This window comes from Meriones unguiculatus, chromosome 4, assembly GCF_030254825.1.
Source record: "Meriones unguiculatus strain TT.TT164.6M chromosome 4, Bangor_MerUng_6.1, whole genome shotgun sequence".
NCBI classification, from domain to species: Eukaryota; Metazoa; Chordata; class Mammalia; order Rodentia; family Muridae; genus Meriones; species Meriones unguiculatus.
In genome coordinates, this window is record NC_083352.1 from 34,612,248 (window position 1) to 34,631,976 (window position 19,729).

Consider the following 19,729-nt stretch of genomic DNA (forward strand, 5'->3'; position numbering starts at 1 on the left):
TATCACCCTGCACAAAACTAAAGTACAAGTGGATCAAAGACCTCAACATAAAACCAGATACACTAAATCAGTAAGAAGAAAAAGTGGGAAGAGCCTAGAACTCATTGGCACAGGAAACAACTTTCTGAACAGAACACCAACAGCACAGGCTCTAAGAGCAACAATCAATAAATGGGAACTCATGAAACTGAAAAGCTTCTGTAAAGCAAAGGACAGTGTCATCAGAACAAAACAACAGCCTACAGACTGGGAAAAGATCTTCACCAACCCTACATCTGATAGAGGGCTAATATCCAGAATATATATAGAACTCAAGAAGTTAAAAAGCAACAAATCAAATAATCCAATTAAAAAACGGGGTATAGAGCTAAACAGAGAACTCTCAATAGGGAAATATCGAATGGCAGAAAAATACTTAAAGAAATGCTCAATTAGTCATCAGGGAAACACAAATGAAGACAACCCTGAGATTTCACCTTACACCCATCAGAATGGCTAAGATCAAAGACTCAAGCAACAATACATGCTGGAGAGGATGTGGAGAAAGACAAACCCTCCTCCTTTGCTGTAGGAATGTAAACTTGTACAACCACTTTGGAAATCAATCTGGAGTCTTATCAGACAATTAATAATAGTGATACCTCAAGATCCAGCTATACCACTCCTAGGTACATATCCAAAAGATGCTCAAATATACAACAAGGACATTTGCTCCACCATGTTTGTATCAGCTTTATGTGTAATAGCCAGAAGCTGGAAATAACCCAGATGTCCCTCAACTGAGGAATGGATACAGAAAGTGTGGTACATTTACACAATGGAATACTACTCAGCAATTAAAAACAAGGAAATCAAGACATTTGCAGGCAAATGGTAGAAACTAGAAAAGATCATCCTGAGTGAGGTATCCCAAAAGCAGAAAGACACACATAGTATATACTCACTTATAAGTGGATATTAGAAACATAATATAGGACAAACATACTAAAATCTGCACACCTAAAGAAGCTAAACTAGAAGGAGAACCCTGGGTACGATAATCAACCCTCATTCAGAAAGGCAAACAGGATAGACATAGAAAGAGGAAGAAAACAGGGAACAGGACAGGAGCCTACCACAGAGGGCCTCTAAAAGACTTTACCCAGCAGCATATCAAAGCAGATGCTGAGACTCCTAGCCAAACTTTGGGCAAAGTGCAGGGAATCTAATGAAAGATGGGGAGATAGTAAGACCTGGAGGGGACTAGAGCTCCCCAAGACCAACAGAACCAGGAAATCTGGGCACAGGGGTCTTTTCTGAGACTGATATTCCAACCAAGGACCATTCATGGATACAAATTAGAACCCCTGCACAGATGTAGCCCATGGCAGCTCAGTATCCAAGTGAGTTCCCTAGTAATGGGAACAGGGTCTGTTTCTGACATGAACTCAGTGACTGGTTTTTTTAATCACCTCCCCCTAAGACAGGTGCAGCGTTACCAGGCCACAGAGGAACACAAGATAGCCAGTCTTAATGAGACCTGATAGGCTAGGGTCAGAGGGAAGGGAAAGAGAACATCCCCTTTCAGTGGACTTGGGGAGGGCCATGGCAGAAGGGGATTCGTAGGGGATGAGGGAGGGTGCTACAGCTGGGATACAAAGTGAATGAAATATAATTAATAAAAACTAAATAAATTTTTTAAAAAACAAAAAATAAAGTTCCTTTTTGCTTATTTTGTTGTTTCTTCATTTATTTATTTATTGACTTTACATCCAGATAGCAGCCCCTTACCTCCTCTCCTTGGAGTCCAACCTTCCTACTCAAGCAGATTCCAGACAGAATTAACCATGCAAGGATTTTAGTAGTTGAGATGCTGATGAAAGGTAATATGCAGATAATTGTTTTAATGGCCAGCATCTAAAAGCATCTAAAACTGGAAGCAGAGCCTGGGCATTCTGCCTTGTCTTTCCTATCTTTTTCCACTGAAAGCTTTCAGTATAGTATTGCTGAACCCCAAACTGGGAAGAGATATTCATGGCACACTTGAGTGTGTCCCAGTCCTGGGAATCCCAGCTCTCTGTCCTCTAAAGAAAATAAAGGAGCTACTTATGGCCACACTTAAAGTGAAATGCAAAGAGGGGGGATGTGATATGAACTCTGCTACTCCTAGTAAATCATAAAATAAGTTTTAGGAAGTCATAGCTCATATGGAGACATTGTGATGGGCTTCGAGGTACAGCAGCTGGATCCCTTATCAACTGTATTCTCTGCAATTAGAAGTCTTTGAGATGTGATGTTCTCTTGGACTTTATATCCTACAGTCATTCTTCTTCCATTCAAATTTGTTTTCATGCACAGTTCCACTACCTAGTAAAAGGTGAGTATGGAGATAATCAGAATAAGCTAATGAAAAAGACACAAAGAAATATAGTGCATGGATTAGAGAAAAGGTGCCCAAAACAAGCTGAAAATTGCAAAGAAAGCCAAAGTAGTCAGATACAGTGGCACACACCTGAATCCAACACCTGAAAGGTATAAGCAGAGGATCACAGTAAGTACAAAGCCAGCCTGGTCTACTTGGTGGTACCCTGTCTCAAAAAATGCCAGAGCAGTAAGTCAGATGCAATCAAAACAAGACAAAGGCAAATTTCAAGGCTAAGTGAGGTGGTTCCCTCAGTAAAGCACTTGCCTTGTAGGCATCATGACCTTCGTTCAATCATGAAAGCCCACCTAAAATGCTGGACATAGAGGCCTGCACCAGGAATTCCACTGTTAAGGAAGTAGAAACAAGAAGATTTCTAGATCAGCCCAACTGATGAGCTCCAAGCACATGGAGACCCTACCTCAAAAGAAGTCAGCAATATTTTTTTGTTGTTGTTTGGTTGGTTGGTTGGTTTTATTTCTTGAGGCAGGATTTTTTCTGATTAGCCTTGGTTGTCCTGGACTATCTCAAACTCACAGAGATTGGCCTGTCTCTGTCTCCCCAAGTGCTGAGATTATAGGTGTGGCCACAGAGCCCAGCTGTCAGTAGTAGTCTTACAGATGATACCCAAGGTTGTTCTATGGCTTGTGCCTACATACACATGTTCTGACACCACACATATATACATATACACATACATACACACATACATACATGGCACATAAAAGTCATATTACATAAATATTATATAAGGTTGAAGGGACGATCTATAGCTTAAAGTTCTGTGGGCAGAACTATGTGATCCAGATTATTTTAAAGCAGAGCTGATATATAACACCTTCCTATAATGCCAGCAGGAGATGCAGGAGGATCTCCAGAAGTTCAAGACCAGCCTGGTCTACATAGTGAATTCCAGAGCAGTCAAGGTGTTATATAAATTTGTACTGAGGAAATTTGGGCAAATGTCTTTTTACTGGGTAGGGCACCAAAAGTAAAGAAACAGTTCCACCTTAGTTTGATGACATGGTGAGTTTGATTGTGCTCACTACAAGCAGCTACACCACTAAAGAAAATGACACAACTATGTGTCCGTAAGCCCTTGGGAAGTGTAGGTCCTGAGTCTCACTTTGCCTCCAAGATGGAAAATTAACATACCCACCTACTCAAGCTCACTGCAGGTCATCACAGATGTTAGCAGTTCAAAAGGACAACAGCCATGCCATGTCCGGAGTACAGTATTCTACAAAGGGTCATGTGTGAGATCATGTCTCAAAAACAAGCGAATAATAACCTGGTATCCATGTGTCAAACACCAATGTGTTGGATTAAAGAACTTACCTACATGGATTCTGAAATAAGTTCCTAGAAAGGAAGGCCAGAGGGCTAGAGGCAGAGTTCAGCTGGTAGAGTGTCTGCTAATAAGCGTGAAGCCCTGAGTTAGATACTCAGCATTGCATTAAACCAGGTGCAAGCCTGTGGTCTTAGGACTTAAGAGATGGAAATAGGTGAATCAGAAGTTCAAGGTTTGCCTGGATTCTATAGCAAGGTTGAGACCTGTCTGGAATCTATGGGCTGACTAAAAACAAACGAAGCAGGAACAACAAAGCCAGAAGGGTCAACAGGTCTTAGACTTCAAACTTCCCTCTTTAGGTCCTCCATGGTTGTGGGTTGGGTCCAGATGCCTCTCCTACATTCCCCAACAAAGAGACCTGGCTGTGCCTTTTGCTGGAAGCATCGTAGGTAGATGGTCTTGGCTGCAGAGAGCCACATTACTAAACTCAACCCTATGCAATGGCACATAGGAGTCAATTATGTCACTTAAAGACTCAGCCATCAAATTTCATGATTTCTTTGTTTTTAATTGCCGAGTAGTATTCCCAGAAACAGAAAGACACACATGGTATATACTCACTTATAAGTGGTTATTAGACATATAATATAGGATAATCATACTAAAATCTGTACACCTAAAGAAGCTAAGCTAGAAGGAGAACCCTGGGTAAGATGCTTAATCCTCATTCAGAAAGGCAAAAGAGATAGATATCAGAAGAGGAAGAAAACAGGGAACAAGATGGGAGCCTACCACAGAGGACCTCTGAAAGACTCCACCCAGCAGGGTATCAAAGTAGATGCTGAGACTCATAGCCAAACTTTGGGCAGAGTGCAAGGAATCTTATGAAAGAAGAGGGAGATAGAAAGACCTGGAGGGGAGAGGAGCTCCACAAGGAGAGCAACAGAATCAAAATAATCTGGGCCCAGGGGTCTTTTCTGAAAATGATAGTCCAACCAAGGACCATTCATGGAGATAACCTAGAACCTCTGCACAGATGTAGCCCATGACAGTTCAGTCTCCAAATAGGTTCCCTAGTAATGGGAACAGGTGCTGTCTCTAACATGAACTCAGTGGCTGGCTCTTTGATCACCTCCCCCTGAGGGGTGAGCAGTCTTACCAGGCCACAGAGGAAGACAATGCATCTAGTCCTTATTAGACCTGATAGGCTAGGATCAGATAGAAGGGGAGGAGGACCTGCCGTATCAGTGGACTGGGAAAGGGGCATGGGAGGAGAAGGAAGAGGGAGGGTGGGATTGAAAGGGGATAAGGGAGGGGCTACAGCTGTGATACAAAGTGAATAAGTTATAATAAAATTTAAAAAAAAAAAAACAACCATCACAGTTCAATTCCAGATGACCTTAGTCTAACAGAGGCTCTCAGCCTGAGTCACCACCCTAGGAGGTTGAACAATCTTTCACAGGGGTAGTCTAAACCGTTGGAAAACACAAATATTTATAGTATGTTTTATAACAGTTGCAAAATTACAGTTACAAAGTAGCAGCAAAAATAATTTTATGATTAGAGGGTCACCACAATATGAGGAACTGTATATTAAAAGAAGGTTGAGAACCACTGGAAAGGGACATTTTAGCTCTGCCTATGTGTCGGTGAGGATTTCCCCTGTATGTCTCTAGATTTTCCCCTTCCACTTAATCTTGCTAAAAATCCCTCCTGGCTTTCAAAAAGCACGGTCTTCACGCCCCTCTTTTAAAAAATAAATAAATAATAAATGACCTGCCTGCTACACTCCCTCTCAGTATGTTTCACAGCAACCTAAACTATGATGAAAGACAGCCGTGTTTTTTTTCCTTTGATTTTTTTTTTACTAAACTACAATTTACATACAGAAATTGAACATATAAATTTCCAGCCCATTGCATTTTCATAGCCTCAACAATAGATGCAAGCTGTGCCAGATACAAACAGAGCATTCCCAACACCTCTGAGGAGACAGCACATTTCACAATTGCTCTTTAAAATACCTCATAAAAATTTAACTAAGCCTAGCAGTTCTTCAGATCTATTCAGAAGAACTCATACATTGCTAGCTCGAGAGTCCCAAACTCAAGGGAACAAAACAATTTCAACTTTTAAGACATGGTGTGCTGTGTGGCTCTTGGTCTTTACAGGGCTTAGCACTGGCTTTTGATGCTGTTCATTAATTTAAGAGAACTCATTATTAAAATAACCAGCATAGCTGGAAGAGGGACGTGAGCCCCTCTAGATTAGTTAGGAGGCTCTCCTGCTTTCCTCTGGAGGAAAAGGGACTTGGTTTGGGATAAAATCTTAAACCATCAGTCAGATCCTTCCCTGTGCTTTTTCTGAAGCTCTTCTCTCTGACAGTTTATTCCAAGGAAAGTAGCTACCAGGAGTGTCAGAAACAAAGAACCCTGGAAAATCCAAATAAGATCCTTTTCTGTAAACAGGTTTGAGAAACCAGCAACTAAGCCTAGGAAGACAGGGAAGGTTCAGACAAGAGGAGTGGCAACTGGAAGGGGAGGGACACAAACTGATGGGACAAGAAGAGGAAGTGAGAAAGAAACCAGACTGACCCCCTTAAGCGTTCTCCCTATAACAGATTTGTGCATACTGCCAAAACACACACGCATACACGTGATTATTGCACTACTCAGAATCTTGTCTCTCCAGAGTACACAGCATTGATTTTTCCATACCGAGGGAGAGCAAGGAAATGAGACATTTTGGAAAAAAGGTATCCTGAAAGCATAAGGGGGAACTCTTTAGTGAGACGGAGTGAGACGGAGGGGAAAAGGGAAGCGAGGCCAAAATGAAACCTTACAATTCTTGGTAGATCCAGGAGTCTTTCCCTTTAAACTAAGACCTGTGAATCAAAACACAAAACAGCAAGTGAACAGCAGCTTTGAACATTATGATCACATTCTTTGAACTGGAAAAGAATGAATATGTAAAATAAAAAGCAACAACTAAGATGCTCAATAATTTTCCACAAAAATTCCTTATATATAAGGAAGAATTAGAGTTAGGCCTGATGTGGTAACTCATGCGTGCATTCTCAACACTAGGAAGCTGAGGAAGAGAATCATCCACAAAGGCCATCCTGGGCTACATCTTGAGTTCCACACCAGTCTAGGCTACAGGATGTGATTCTGTCTGCAAACAAGAAAAACAATTTTAAAATTAGAATTATGGGCTCCAGACAATGAGTTAGCAAATGCCATGATCTGGTCTGTAGTCCAGGGAGGGTTTCCAGGATGGAGCAGTATGAGAAGTGTAGGGGAAGGAGTAAGAATCTAGGCAGGCAATCAATGAAACTGAGATTCTGTTGTCAGCACTGTGACAGATGGGTGGCAGTCTAGCTGGTGTGACTGTTAAAGCAGAGTCAAGAAGGATGGATAATTGACAGCTCCAGATTTAAAGGAGGTGATGTTCTCCGGGCAGGGGCAGTCAATTGATATGTGCCTTTGAGGCAAACATTTTTTACCTCATTTTACTGAAAAGACTGAGGCATGGGGAAATGAAGAAACTAGCTCAGAGCTGGGTGCAGAGGAGAACACCAGTAATCCTGACACTCCGTGAGGCAGAGGTAGGCGGGTTTCTACAAGTTTGAGGCCAGCCTGGTCTACAAAGTGAGTCTAAGAAAGAAAGAAAGAAAGAAAGAAAGAAAGAAAAGAGAAAGAAAGAAAAAGAAAGGAGAAAGAAAGAAAGAAAGAAGGAAAGAAAGAAAGAAAGAAAGAAAGAAAGAAAGAAAGAAAGAAAGAAAGAAGAAAGAAAAGAGAGAAAGAAAAAGGAAGGAAGGAAGCTAGGAGTTGGAAGGAAAAGAAACAAAACAGTGAAATGAAATTAGCTCAAAACTGAGCATGGTGGCACACGCCTTTAATCCCAAAACTTAGGGAGGTAGAAGCATGAGGATCAATGTGAGTTTGAGGCTAGCCTGGTCTACAAAGTGAATCCAGGACAGTCAAGAGTACACAGAGAAAACAACTGTCCTGAAAAAGGCAAAGAGAAAAAGAAACTAGCTCAGAGTGTTTCAGAGTAGATAGAGACACAAGCTGGCGCCTCAGATGCTTATTTCCCACCTCTGTACTCCATTTTCGCACATGGCTAAGCAGAAACAGATGTACCACGAAGGTAGCGAAATCTAAGTGTCAGGCCGTTCATTTGCTTGAGATCCTAAGATTCTGATCCTGTTGTGTCATTTGTAATTTTATTAATATTGTCCCTCTTTTAAATGACTTCCTTCACTTGCATAAGCTTCAGGCCTCATTAAACCTCACATTATACTGGAAGCCAATAAAAACATATAACAGGACCTCCTAAATCATCTCCCTCCCTCTCTGTCTTCCTCCCTCCCTCCTTCTTTCCCTCCCTTCCTTCTTTCACACTTTCTAAGTGCTGGGAATGCAGATGTGTGCCACTCTCCCTGCTTGGTCAAAAGGACTTCTGTGAAATATGAAAGCTAACTCACAACTGTTTTCTCTCTCTCTCTCTCTCTTTCTCTCTCTCTCTAACTAGCTTTTATATTATCATTTTTCCTCCTTGTATATGTTCTAAATGTTTGATGCCCACGTTTTCCATATTCCACACATGCCCTGTGCTTTTACTGGCCTCTTTCTGAAGAATTTTGGAGGTCATTTGAAGGGCAGAGGAGAACCAACAAAATGTATCATCTCCTATGAAGACTTTGTCTTCTCACAAAATCCACACACCAGGTAGATACTTCCTATGTTTCAGAAGAACAAGTCAGACTCTGAGAACTGATGTGCTTTTTGATGAATCCAATTCTTTGCAGTAACACTATGATTGGTGACACTCTTTAAGATTTCTGTTTTTAAAAAATAGGGATAGAAAAAACTTAAATGGGGAAAACTACAAAAATAAAACGCATGTCTGCAAATTTAACTCCCCCAGCAGGTGATGTGAGATCCAAAGGAGTTTCACCTTGACGCCACTCCCATATCCTTCTACACCCTGGCATCCCGAGATGAGAAAGGCTAGCATCCACCTTCCAGGAATGAAAAGGCTTCCCCTCTCGGCAAGTATCAGAAGAATAGCCAATACCCTCAGCTGAAACCCAAACCACTTGGCGCCCATTCCCTTGATACATTTATTGACCAGACCTTTAGCTGCAATAAATTATAGAAAGTACTCGGCTATTAAGATCATAGTCACACGAATGGTCTGATGATGATAACAAATATTAACAGCACCCTGAATCTATACGCCTTTCTGAGGACAAGTACTTCAGACCTCATGGAAAAGTAGCTTTCCAGAGGAGGTAGAGTTTTAAGTCTCTATTATCCACTGTAGGTGGAGGAACTCACGAGGTGGCCATACATCTGCACGTATACATATTAGATAAGAACACAAGCTGCATAGAACGAGAAAAGCAAATAAGCAGACTGAAAAAAAAAAATGACGTGTATTTATAAAACTGGCCTATGACAGATTCACAGGTAGAGAACAGTAGAAGTGTTGTATGTTGAGTGGCCAGCACACACAGCGTAACTCAGATAACTAACTGGCTTGAAGGCAGGGTATCAGTTCTATATTCTTGGTGTTGAATCCATTTTTAATTGACTCTTTGCAGAACTGAGTTTGTAGAAAGTTGTTGCAATGGAAGGATTTTTTTTTTTTCTTTCAGATAATCCGATGTGTGATGGCTTTGAACGCACTAAGTGACTAGGTTGGTCCTTGACCTTGTCTTTGGTGATGGCTCTGGGCATGTCCCTCAGATTTGGCAGATGATAAGTGGGTCTGTATTTGTCCCTTCATTTGGAAGACAAGGGGAGAAGATAGGCCTGAGAGGTTCTTGGAAGGAGGTTGATGGGAAGCTGTAGATGAGGGACTCGTCTGTCACATTGTAAAATGCTATGTGTCCAGATTCATAGTCCAAGAACACACCAACCTTATGCACTGGCTCTCTGACGTGCTGACCTTTCAAGGGCGACGACACCCAGAGACTGTAATCATCACCAATTTTTAAGCCTATCAGTGAGAAAAGGTCCCCAGGAGGTTTGGGCAGATTCCCCTTTCTGTTCACAGAGTCCTTGCAGATGCCCACTTCCCACTCAGTCTTCTTTCCCACTTCCACCTCCCAGTAGTGTCTCCCGCAGGTGAAGATCTGAGCTCCCAACACAGTGGCAGACTGATCAAATCTTTCTGGGTTGTCAGGTAATTGCTGTCTGGTTCCTCCATATCTCACACTCTTCAGATCATCAGACAAAACTAGGAAGGCATTGGCTGTGGCTGGATCTAGAGTTATATCTGCTACAAAAAGAGAGAAGAATGAATCTTTTTACATCCTTCGAAATCTCCCATATATATTAATTTTAAGCTAAACTCTTAATAGCTAGTCCTATTGTTATTTGTTTATTTGTTTTTGAGACAGGATCTAACCAAGTACCCCAGGCTTGTCCCTGAACTTGTCAGTTCTCTCTTACGTTAGCCTCTCCCATGCTGGGATTTAAGCATGACTACCAAGCCCAGCTGGGCCTAGTCTTTAAGTGTAACTTAAATGTTAGCAAGGCAAGCAATTTTAGCACCCATAAGACTAAATAAGGCAAGATAATAAGTGTTCAAAGCAAGACTGGGCTGCATAGTGAGTGGAAGGCTAGCCTGGGCTACACACACTATCTGGTTTCAAAACAAAAGTTGAGGCCAAACGGTTTATGTAATGAATTTAAAACTAGCCTGGTTTATAGCGTAAGGCCCTGTTTCAAAACAAAAAGGGTTTTAAATGTAATTTCAGGGCCTTTGATAAGATAGCCTTCTTTAGAATAGAAAATGTCCACCTCTGGCTGGACTTGGCATCCTATGTCAGTAATTCCAATATTTAGAAATCTTAGGCAGGAAGATTACCATGAGTTTAAGACCAGCCTGGGCTATATAACGAGACCCTGGAATAAACGAAAAAACAAAACATAGACCAGAATCTCTGAGTTCATTTTTACCGACCCATAGAACAGACACTGAAGCTATAAGAAGAGACAGAATAGAGTCATGTGCAATGAGAATTTACACATTAGTGAGGGTCAGAGGAAACTGTAAGTGTAACAAAAGTTGTTTTCTAGACAAGACAGTTTTAGAATTCAAGTTATTTGTCTACACAGGGACACCCTTGCTGTTCGCCATGGCGGGATTTCTGCAGCTTGGACAGAAAGAGACAACTGACATTGGTTGCATTTGTAAGTGCAAATCATTTCCTGTGCATTCATGTTGTTCCTATGCATTAATCTTTGTTGCACTCATAATGATCTCATATTAAATGCAATAATGCATTGGGAATAACAACAAGGGATAGAAAGGAGGCTCCATAGTTCAAGTACATGGTGTTCTTCCAGAGGACCTGAGTTAGATTCCCAGCCCTCATGTTTGACAGCTCACAACCGTCCCCAGGGGATCTGACACCTCTGGCCCTTTTGAGACACCAAAATTCATGTACACTCACACACAGACACACACACACACACATAGTTAATAGTGAATATTTTTTAATAAAAAAAAAAATTGGAAGTAGGGTTGGAGGTGTTGCAATGTTGGTAGAATGCCTGCCTAACATGCATAAAGCCCTGGCTTCAGTCTCCAACACAGAAAACAAAACAGAGCTGGTGTGGTCACACAAATTTGTAGTTATAGCATGTGGGAAGTGAAGGTAGGAAGATCAGAGAATCAGATCCTACATAGAGAGTTCTGGGCCAGCCGGGGGTACATGAGACCTTATTTAATAAATACAAACAAATAAACCAAAATAAATTGTAAAGAAAAATGAAATTCACAAAGATTAATTTTACTATAAAATCATAGAGTATTATAATAGCAAACTCTTTTTTTTCCTCTTCTTGTAAATTTTTTTTTTATTATTTTTGTTGTGAAGCTCACACCATGTGCCCCAATCCCCTCTTCTACTTGTCCCTTCATAGCTGCCCTCTGCACTTGTAACCTCCCCCTTAAGAAAACAACACAAACAAACAAATCTGGCCGTGGAAGCTGTAGTGTAACATGATTTGTCGTCCCTCAGTATATCCTTTTGTCCACACATCTTTTTTTTCTTTGTTTTTTAATTTTTCATCAATTACACTTTATTCATTCTGCATCCCCCCATAAGCCCCTCCCTCCTCCCCTCCCAATCCCACCCTCCCTCCTCCCTCTGCTTGCATGCCACTCCCCAAGTCCACTAATAGGGGAGGTTCTCCTCTCCTTTCTGATCTTAGTCTGTCAGTTCACATCAAAAGTGGCTGCATTGTCCTCTACTATGGCAAACTCTTTTTTTTAAAGTTTTTTTTTTTTTTTTTTTTTTTTTTTTTTAAGTAGCAGAGTGCTCTATCTGCATTTACACCTCCCTGCCAGAAGAGGGCATCAGATCTCTGTAAAAAGGGTTGTGAGCCACTGTGTGGTTACTGGGAATTGTACTCAGGACCTCTCCAAGAGCTAAGCCATCTCTCCAGCCCCCTGATAGCAAAATTCTTAATTCGTGCTTTTTGCTATGCCATGGTCAAATGCAGTTTTGCATGAGTTAGCACCCCAGAACATTATGAAAGCACATGTGAGCTACTGGGAGGCCTTTCTCATCACCCACCTTTGCGGAGGACATAAGAGAGGCCTCAAACTTTCATTGACTCCAGGTGGGATAATTTGCCCCCTTGAGGCAGGCAAGCATGGAAGGTAGTTCAGTTTGGGACCCCGTTTGGTTTTAAGTTATTGAAACTATACACACCCTCTTGTAATAATGCACTTGGCATTCTGGTTCCTTTATCTGCACTATGTGTACACACCCCTCTCCCATCAGTGCACCTAGGAATTGTCGGGACCCCCTGCACCTCAACATACAGCAGGCTATACATACCCCCACATATGTTACACCCACGGTCTCCTCTCACCCTCAGAGATATACAAAATCTCTGCATGTGACTCCTCTGCACTGACTCTATTCTGTCTAAGACAGTAAAGAAATAAGCTCAGATATTCTGCTCTGTTCTTTTGTTTGTTTGTTTTTGTTTTGAGATAGGGTCTCCTGGTATGCAGTTCCCATCCCAGATCACAATCTGATTTAGACAGTTTCTCTTCAAATGTATTCCCCAAAGCATCCAGGCATGACAAAGAGAGGTAAGACAGAAATCTGCTGCAAAGCCGAGTCAGAGACTGCCACCCAAGGTTGCCCCCTGACCTCCATACGAATTGACTGCTACATACACATCAACACTCACGCTCATGTACATACCCACACCACCATCACCCTCACTACCCCCACACACATGAAGATTAAAACAAAAGAATTAAAAGAGAAGAATTTAACCTAGCTTTTACCCTAACAGGAAGAGAGCCTGCAAGGCAGGATCCTCTGCCAGGGGGTTATTGTGCGTGGTGGGTATGATGTGTACATATCACAGAACAAGGTGACAAAGGCAGGACAGGGACACTTTGAGAACCAGCAGAGCCTGGAGGAACATCAAACAAGGCCCCCTGCCTCTTGGCCCCGGCATAGCCAGTGTTTGAAACTTGGCCCTTAGTAGCTGCTCAGGATACTGTAACTGGGAGAAATGATTATGGCAGAAGGAGCTGCCCGGTTGCTCAGTGGTGCTCATAGCATGTGCTGAACTTAACTATGAAAATCCCTTGAGATGGGACAAGGAGGTGGACTTACTGCTGAATTTTCTCAGCATCTCCCTCATCCCTGTGATGCGGCACAGGCTCAGTTCTGTGATGGTGGTCTCTGGACACTGAAGCAGCAGTGATTCACACCTTCCAAGAGAAAGGGGAGGCTCATTTGTTCAGTGACACATGCCATCCAACCTGGATCAACCTGGCAATCCATAGCATCCCCACCCCCTGAAAAACTACATCCACATGTTCATCCCACCCCATCACTGTTTTATCAGCACTAGATCTCCAGAGGCTACACAACGGAGACCTGATGGAAACCTACCGATCCATGGCTCCTCTGACTTCCTAGGGATATAAAGAAAAGACGGTTACTATCTGTTAATCTCTATCAGGATCAAATACTGAAGCCATTTTCATCACACTCTCTTGCTAGTTTCACGGACTCTAACTTCCATGGTCCTAGCACACCTGTTATACCCTGAATAACAGATAGGACAAGGAGAGTGAAAAAAAAAAAAAATCCAGCTTCTGCTAAGGATGTTTTTTGATGAACATGGGACATTTCTCACACTGACTAGAGAATTGTTTGGGTTTTTTTTTTTCACATCCATGATTTTAATTTTAAAAAATTAACATCCTCTTTGTAGGTAGTAAGGAATGCACTTTGCCACAACATGAACATAGGTGAGAGGACAACTAAGAGGACTCTGTTTTCTTATACCACATGGGTCCCAACCAGGAACCGAATTCACATGGTTAATCTTGATAGCAATCACCTTTACCCACTAAGCAATCTCTTGCTGGCTCTGAAGAAATCTTTTTTAAAATGTTTTAACATATATTTATTACGCATAATAATGGGCTTCATCCTGACATTTTCATACATGTATGTCATGTATTTTGCTGTACTCATATTTGTAAATAATGTATTTTGATGTGCCATATATGCACATAATTTAGATCCTGTTCTCTTTCCCATTCTTATTCATCCCCTTCCTCTTCCCAACATGTCCACAATTCTACTCATATGACTTGTTTGTTTGTTTGATGACCCAATGTGTTTAGTTAGTGCTATTTATGGGGGTATGAGGGTATGGTAAGGGTTAATTTATAGAACATGAGCAGTTTACCAGTGGCTGTAGCACTGAAAAAAAAAAAAAACAAAAAACAAAAAACAAAAAAAAAACCACAACCCACTCCCAACAATCATTACTTGCCTAGAAATGCTGAGAGAATACGAGGGACTCCTAAGTCCCCTTCCTTTGTTGAGAATGAAACCAACTATTAACCTCATGCCCCAGAGAACCAGAGATGAGTAAAGAAAAGTGACCCAGTGGGAGCTAAGACCAAGGCCCTCTTACGTTTTCTTGATGTTAATTATTTGTTTAGCAGACACAAAGTAAGACTGCACTCTATAGAATCTGGTAATGAATGAAACCTGAAGCTGAAGTTGGTCCCAGTCTTTTTTTTTTAATTTTTATCAATTATATTTTATTCACTTTGTATCCCCCCCGTAGTTCTCTCCCTGCTCCCCTCCCGATCCCATCCTTCTTCCCCCTCCTCCATGCATGACCCTCCCCAGTCCACTGATAGTGGAGGTCTTCCTCTCCTTCCTTCTGATGCTAGTCTATCAGGTCTCATCAGGACTGGCTGTATTGTCTTCCTCTGTGTCCTGGTAAGGCTGCTCCCACCTCAGGGGAGGTAAACAAAGAGCAGGCCAATCAGTTCATGTCAGAGACAGTCCCTGTTCCCATTACTATGGAATCCACTTATGACTGAGACGATGCCAATGAATAGAGTAGCCTAGGGAGGCAGTAGGCAGAACAGTGGACTTGGTACACAAACATCTGGGTTCTGGGACCTCTTAACTGTAGGACAAGCAGATCTCCTTTCCTGCCTTGAATCTGATTATCCAATATTTGCCAGCCTAAGTCCATTTTGGAGCTGATGATCACCTGTAGGGTACATAATGCTAGTACTTGCCCTTGTCAGAACCTTGAAAAGATTAAATTTACCATGCCCAGTAGCTTACAAATAAATTATGAATTGCTAGACAAAGCTGAGTTCGCAGAGGCAGGTCCAGAAGGTACAGTCAAGCCTGGGCTTGTTTGTGAAAAGTTTTTTTGTTTTGTTTTGTTTTTCTTCTTGTTTGATTTCTCCTCCTTTTCAAGAATTTTTAAGACCCAGAATGTCAGTTCCTTAGGAAAACTACTTTTAAGGCGGAGCTTAATTTTTCAGATGAGTACAGAAAAACCTACTTCTTATGGCTTGAAATACTATGTGCCAATCTGCATTTTCTTTTCTCTCCTAATTTTCCCATCGTCCTCCTGAGTTTTACCTCACCTCAAAAGAATCCAAAGTCAAGTTTTGGCAGGTGGACTCAATCCTCCCAATCATTTTGCTGAGGCGCCGGACTTGCTGGGTCAGGTGGATCTCGTTGGTCCGAAGCTTCTTCATGTTCTCTTTTTCCTCCTTCTCCAGGAGCTGGAGCTGTAGCTGCTCCTCTTCCTTCAGGAACTGGTGCATCTTCATATACTCAAACACAACGACCTGCTTACAAGTCTTTGTCTCCTCCTGCTATCACATGTGCACAAAAATGCACAAGAGCACACACAAATGTTAGCAACAGAAACATTCCAATAAAGAGTGAAGTTTTGAAAGGTGTGCATTACCCAATAATCAACAAAATCAGATTTTCTAGGCTAAGAACAGTCATTTCAGTTGGGTGTGGTGGCTCACACCTTTAAACCCAGCACTCAGGGAGGCAGACGCTGCCAAATGGCTGTGAGTTTGAGGCCAGTCTTGTCTACAGAGTGAGTCCAGGACAGAGGAAAGCCAAGGCTACGCAGAGAGACCCTGTCTCAAAAAACAAAAACGAACAAACGAAAAAGAAAAACATTAGGCTCGCAAACAGGCCTGATTAAAAAGAAAAAAAAAAAAAAGAACTGTCATTTTTTTCTGAAAGAAACAAAAGAATTAAAAGTTTGACACATAGTAATCAGCTCAAAATGAAATTGAAAAGAGGAAATTTTTGAATATAAAATTAAAAGAATAAAAATTATGACAATGAAATAAAACTTAAAAGGAGAAAAATATGAAAAATGCATATGTACATTATTAGACAAATATTGATTTTTAAAAGCAAATTGGCATCAAATTACATACTAGAAATACATCAGAAAGAGTTGCACTTTATTCTAGATATAAGCCAGCAAAGTGGTACATGCCTATAAAACCAGCACTCAGGAAGCAGAGGCAGGATTATTAATGCAAATTTGCAGTCAATTTGTTCATCTACATGGTGAGTTCCCGGCCAGCCAGAACCATAAAACAAGATTCTACCCCACAAAACAACAGCAACAAAGGAACTCAAAGTACCAAGAGTGTTGTGGTACACCACCGCTGAAATTCTAGGAGTTGGGGGCAAAGGCAGGAAAAAAAATCAGGAGTTTGAGGTTAGTCTGGGTTACATAGGGAGAGCTTGTCTCAAATAAGCAAATTTTCTCAGAGTCTATTGGGAGACTCAAATATTCACTTTTGTTGCAATAGCATGTAACTAGCAAGTAAGGAAGTGTGTGTGTGTATCTGCATGTGTGTCTTGTGTTTGTATGTCTGTGTGTGTGCATGTGTGCACACATGCACACACATCCACATGTGCAGACCATAGGCCAACTTCAGGTATAATTGATCTTCACCTTCAACTTTGTTTGAGACAAGATATTCTTGCTCACTGCTGGGTACACCAGGCTAACCTGCTGGTGAGCTTCTGGGAATTGTCATATCTCTGCTTCCCATCTCCTAGTAGGGATCCCAAGAAGTGACAAATAGTTGTCCTTCTGACATTTATGTGTGCCCTGGATAGCCACACTCAGGTCAACGGGCTTGTATAGCAAGTGCTTTTACCCCCTAGCCTCTTCCCTAGTACTAATCTCTACACTGTTTGTGCCATAGTCAACGTTTAATTCTTTGCTTTCACTGCTAGGCAATTCAAGTCCAAATCTGTGACTAACCTTGGGCATTCATTCCAGTATGATTCAGTCTGCTACTTTGCCATTATTGTCCTTTCCTCTTTTACTTTGCTTTTAATTTGCATGCAATGATTCCCCAAGCATCTGAGAGCCTCATTTTTAAAACTGCTTTCCATCCTATCTTGCAAATGCTTTTGAAATAATATTAATCAGATCCATCATAGAGGCTATCCAAGGACCATAAATGAAGAAACATAAATCTACCTGTGGTGAGTGACCCTGAGCTGAACTGTCATATACCCAGGTGAACACACAGAGGCAGCCAACTGCCTATGATGGGACTCCAAACCTGTCCTTTCCCTCTGACATGTCACCAAGTATCTCACAACAAAGACCAAACAGTAGACAGACACCGACCTTACACAGTATCACTCGCTCCTTCTCATGGTTCAAGATGGCCTGAGCTTCCTTCTTCTTTTTTTGTAGAAGATTTATGATATCCTGGAGTTTTTCCTACAATATAAACAAACCCCTGGGCAAACAGCAGGGTACCCCATGGCAGAAAGATCAGGAAAACCACTCACTGGAAGCTAAGACTTCCAAAGAAAGGGTGGAGGCAAGACCCAAGCTACCACCGGTGTGCCACCTGAAGATATGTGCCAATGGCTGTCACCAACAGAGACCTCTATGAGAATTAAGGGATAGGACCAGTTCTGTGTTCTTAGGTTGCTGTTGAGCAACCTAACTTACTTTGTGTTGCTCCTCAGCCTCACTTGAGAAATATACCCTGTTCATCCCGTGACTTTGTGTCGAGAAGTTATTTAGACTCTGCTCATCATCAGAGAACACCCTGTTAGTTCCCGGTGTTTTCCCGCAGCTGTTCTGCTCGTCCTCACTCTGCAGCACCTGAGACCTCAGCTGCTTGCCAATGGTAGCCAGTCTCCCCAGTCGCTTGTTGGCTTGGAAATGAGGGGCTCCCAAAGTCCTCCAGCACTCAGGACAAGATAAGGGTGTGTTGTGCTCCTCCCAACTCTTGAGGAGGCACATCAGACAAAAGCTGTGCCCACACTCGGTGGTCACTGGACTGCTGAAATAGTCCAAGCAGATGAAACAGGTGAGCTCCTCCCTGAGGGTTTCCATCAAATCTGACATGGATATTTTCTCATGGACAGACATCGGGACAAAGCTACCCTTCTAGTCTAGGATTAGAGAAGTCCTCTTTAGTCTCAACTGGGTGATCAGGTGCTGTGTTGTTGTTACAAGAACCTCTTGTTCTCATCTGTGCCTGATTACACCAAATGATACGTGTTCTCCAGCACAAAGCCAATTGTGACTTAATGTGGAACTCCTGAACACTGACTCATCACCAGCCCCAAACTTTCTTTGAATGTCTTCTATGCATGCCCCATGCTAAATGCTAGGGATCCAATATAACTGACATTATTTTTTAGCTCATTCCTGTATATAAACAGCAGCATGAAACCATTTAAACACAGAGTTTGGGGGCTCAGAATATGAATTACTTAGTGTAAACCAGCACAAAAATCGTAGAGGTCTCTGACACATGAAGAGGAAGTGTGGCCTAAATCCTTCAATAGACTTCACTTGGCAAAAAAATAGCTAGTAGAGAAGAAAACTACAACGAATATTATTCTTCTCATTGAACTCAGACCGAAGCCTAAGCTTTTAGCACAATGGTCAAATACTCTGCACATTTGCTTGATTGCATTCATCCTAACAAAGAACAGCACCATCGAACTATTTCTTGGTCTTACTTGTACAATGAACTGAGGGTTGTGCTTACCATTCTGCCCTGATAGCTTAGGATTCTCACCTGTCATAATAAAAAGTAGCTTGAGTGATCTTCTTGAACATTACCTCAAGAGACCATGGTGCCATAGATACAAATCATTATATCTTGGTATAAACATAATTTTGTTTGCTTCTTTTCACCTCCCAGAAACAGTCAAACTAGTCATAATCTGCCTGGTTCTCTTTTCTTACTTGACAGAAGCTGAGTGGGTAGCCATTTTTCTTTTGATGTATTTTTAAAAAAATGATTGTTTAATATAGCGATTTATGTGCAGTGACCTCTACAATGAGGACCAAGCGCTATAAATTCACGTCATATGATCAGGAGTCATTCTTAGCATGCCCTCCTTTTGAATGCAATTTGCCAGAGAGTGTATCTCAAGCTCCGCTCAGCTCACCATACCATGTTCATATTCTCAGCCTGTTGTTTATCCAGCTTGGCAGTCTTCTGTAGGTGTACAGTACCAAAGTTAGACCACTAACCTTTTGTCCTGACCTTCAGGAACTGATCCACTCACCTCCTATGGGATGTCAGTATTGTCTTGTTTTCTACTCTGACTAGCCAAAACTCACCTTTTTGAAGCTGTTGTCCCATCACTTCTTGACCTGCTGTCGGAGATCCAGGGTGATGAC

The 19,729-nt window shown here is 41.8% G+C and overlaps 1 protein-coding gene across 1 annotated transcript; it reads right to left on the minus strand.

Annotated features, from left to right (window-relative positions):
• Positions 1-9,121: 9,121 nt before the first annotated feature.
• Positions 9,122-18,549, minus strand: Triml1 (tripartite motif family like 1). The gene is made up of 6 exons (XM_021647615.2): positions 18,035-18,549; positions 17,702-17,797; positions 15,660-15,890; positions 13,639-13,661; positions 13,357-13,454; positions 9,122-9,983 (listed from the first exon to the last, which is right to left on the minus strand). The coding sequence occupies exons 1-6, from the start codon at positions 18,458-18,460 to the stop codon at positions 9,445-9,447; spliced, it is 1,413 nt and encodes a 470-aa protein (XP_021503290.1). The 5' UTR covers positions 18,461-18,549; the 3' UTR covers positions 9,122-9,444.
• Between the last annotated feature and the right edge of the window lie 1,180 nt (positions 18,550-19,729).

Coding starts and splice junctions, on each gene's coding strand:
- Triml1 (XM_021647615.2), bottom strand. CDS start 18,460: ATGTCTGTCCATGAGAAAATATCCATGTCAGATTTGATGGAAACCCTC. Junction 17,798..18,034: donor AGGCTGAGGAGCAACACAAA/GTAAGTTAGGTT, acceptor TTTATATTGTAG/GAAAAACTCCAGGATATCAT. Junction 13,455..13,638: donor GTCAGAGGAGCCATGGATCG/GTAGGTTTCCAT, acceptor TTCTCTTGGAAG/GTGTGAATCACTGCTGCTTC.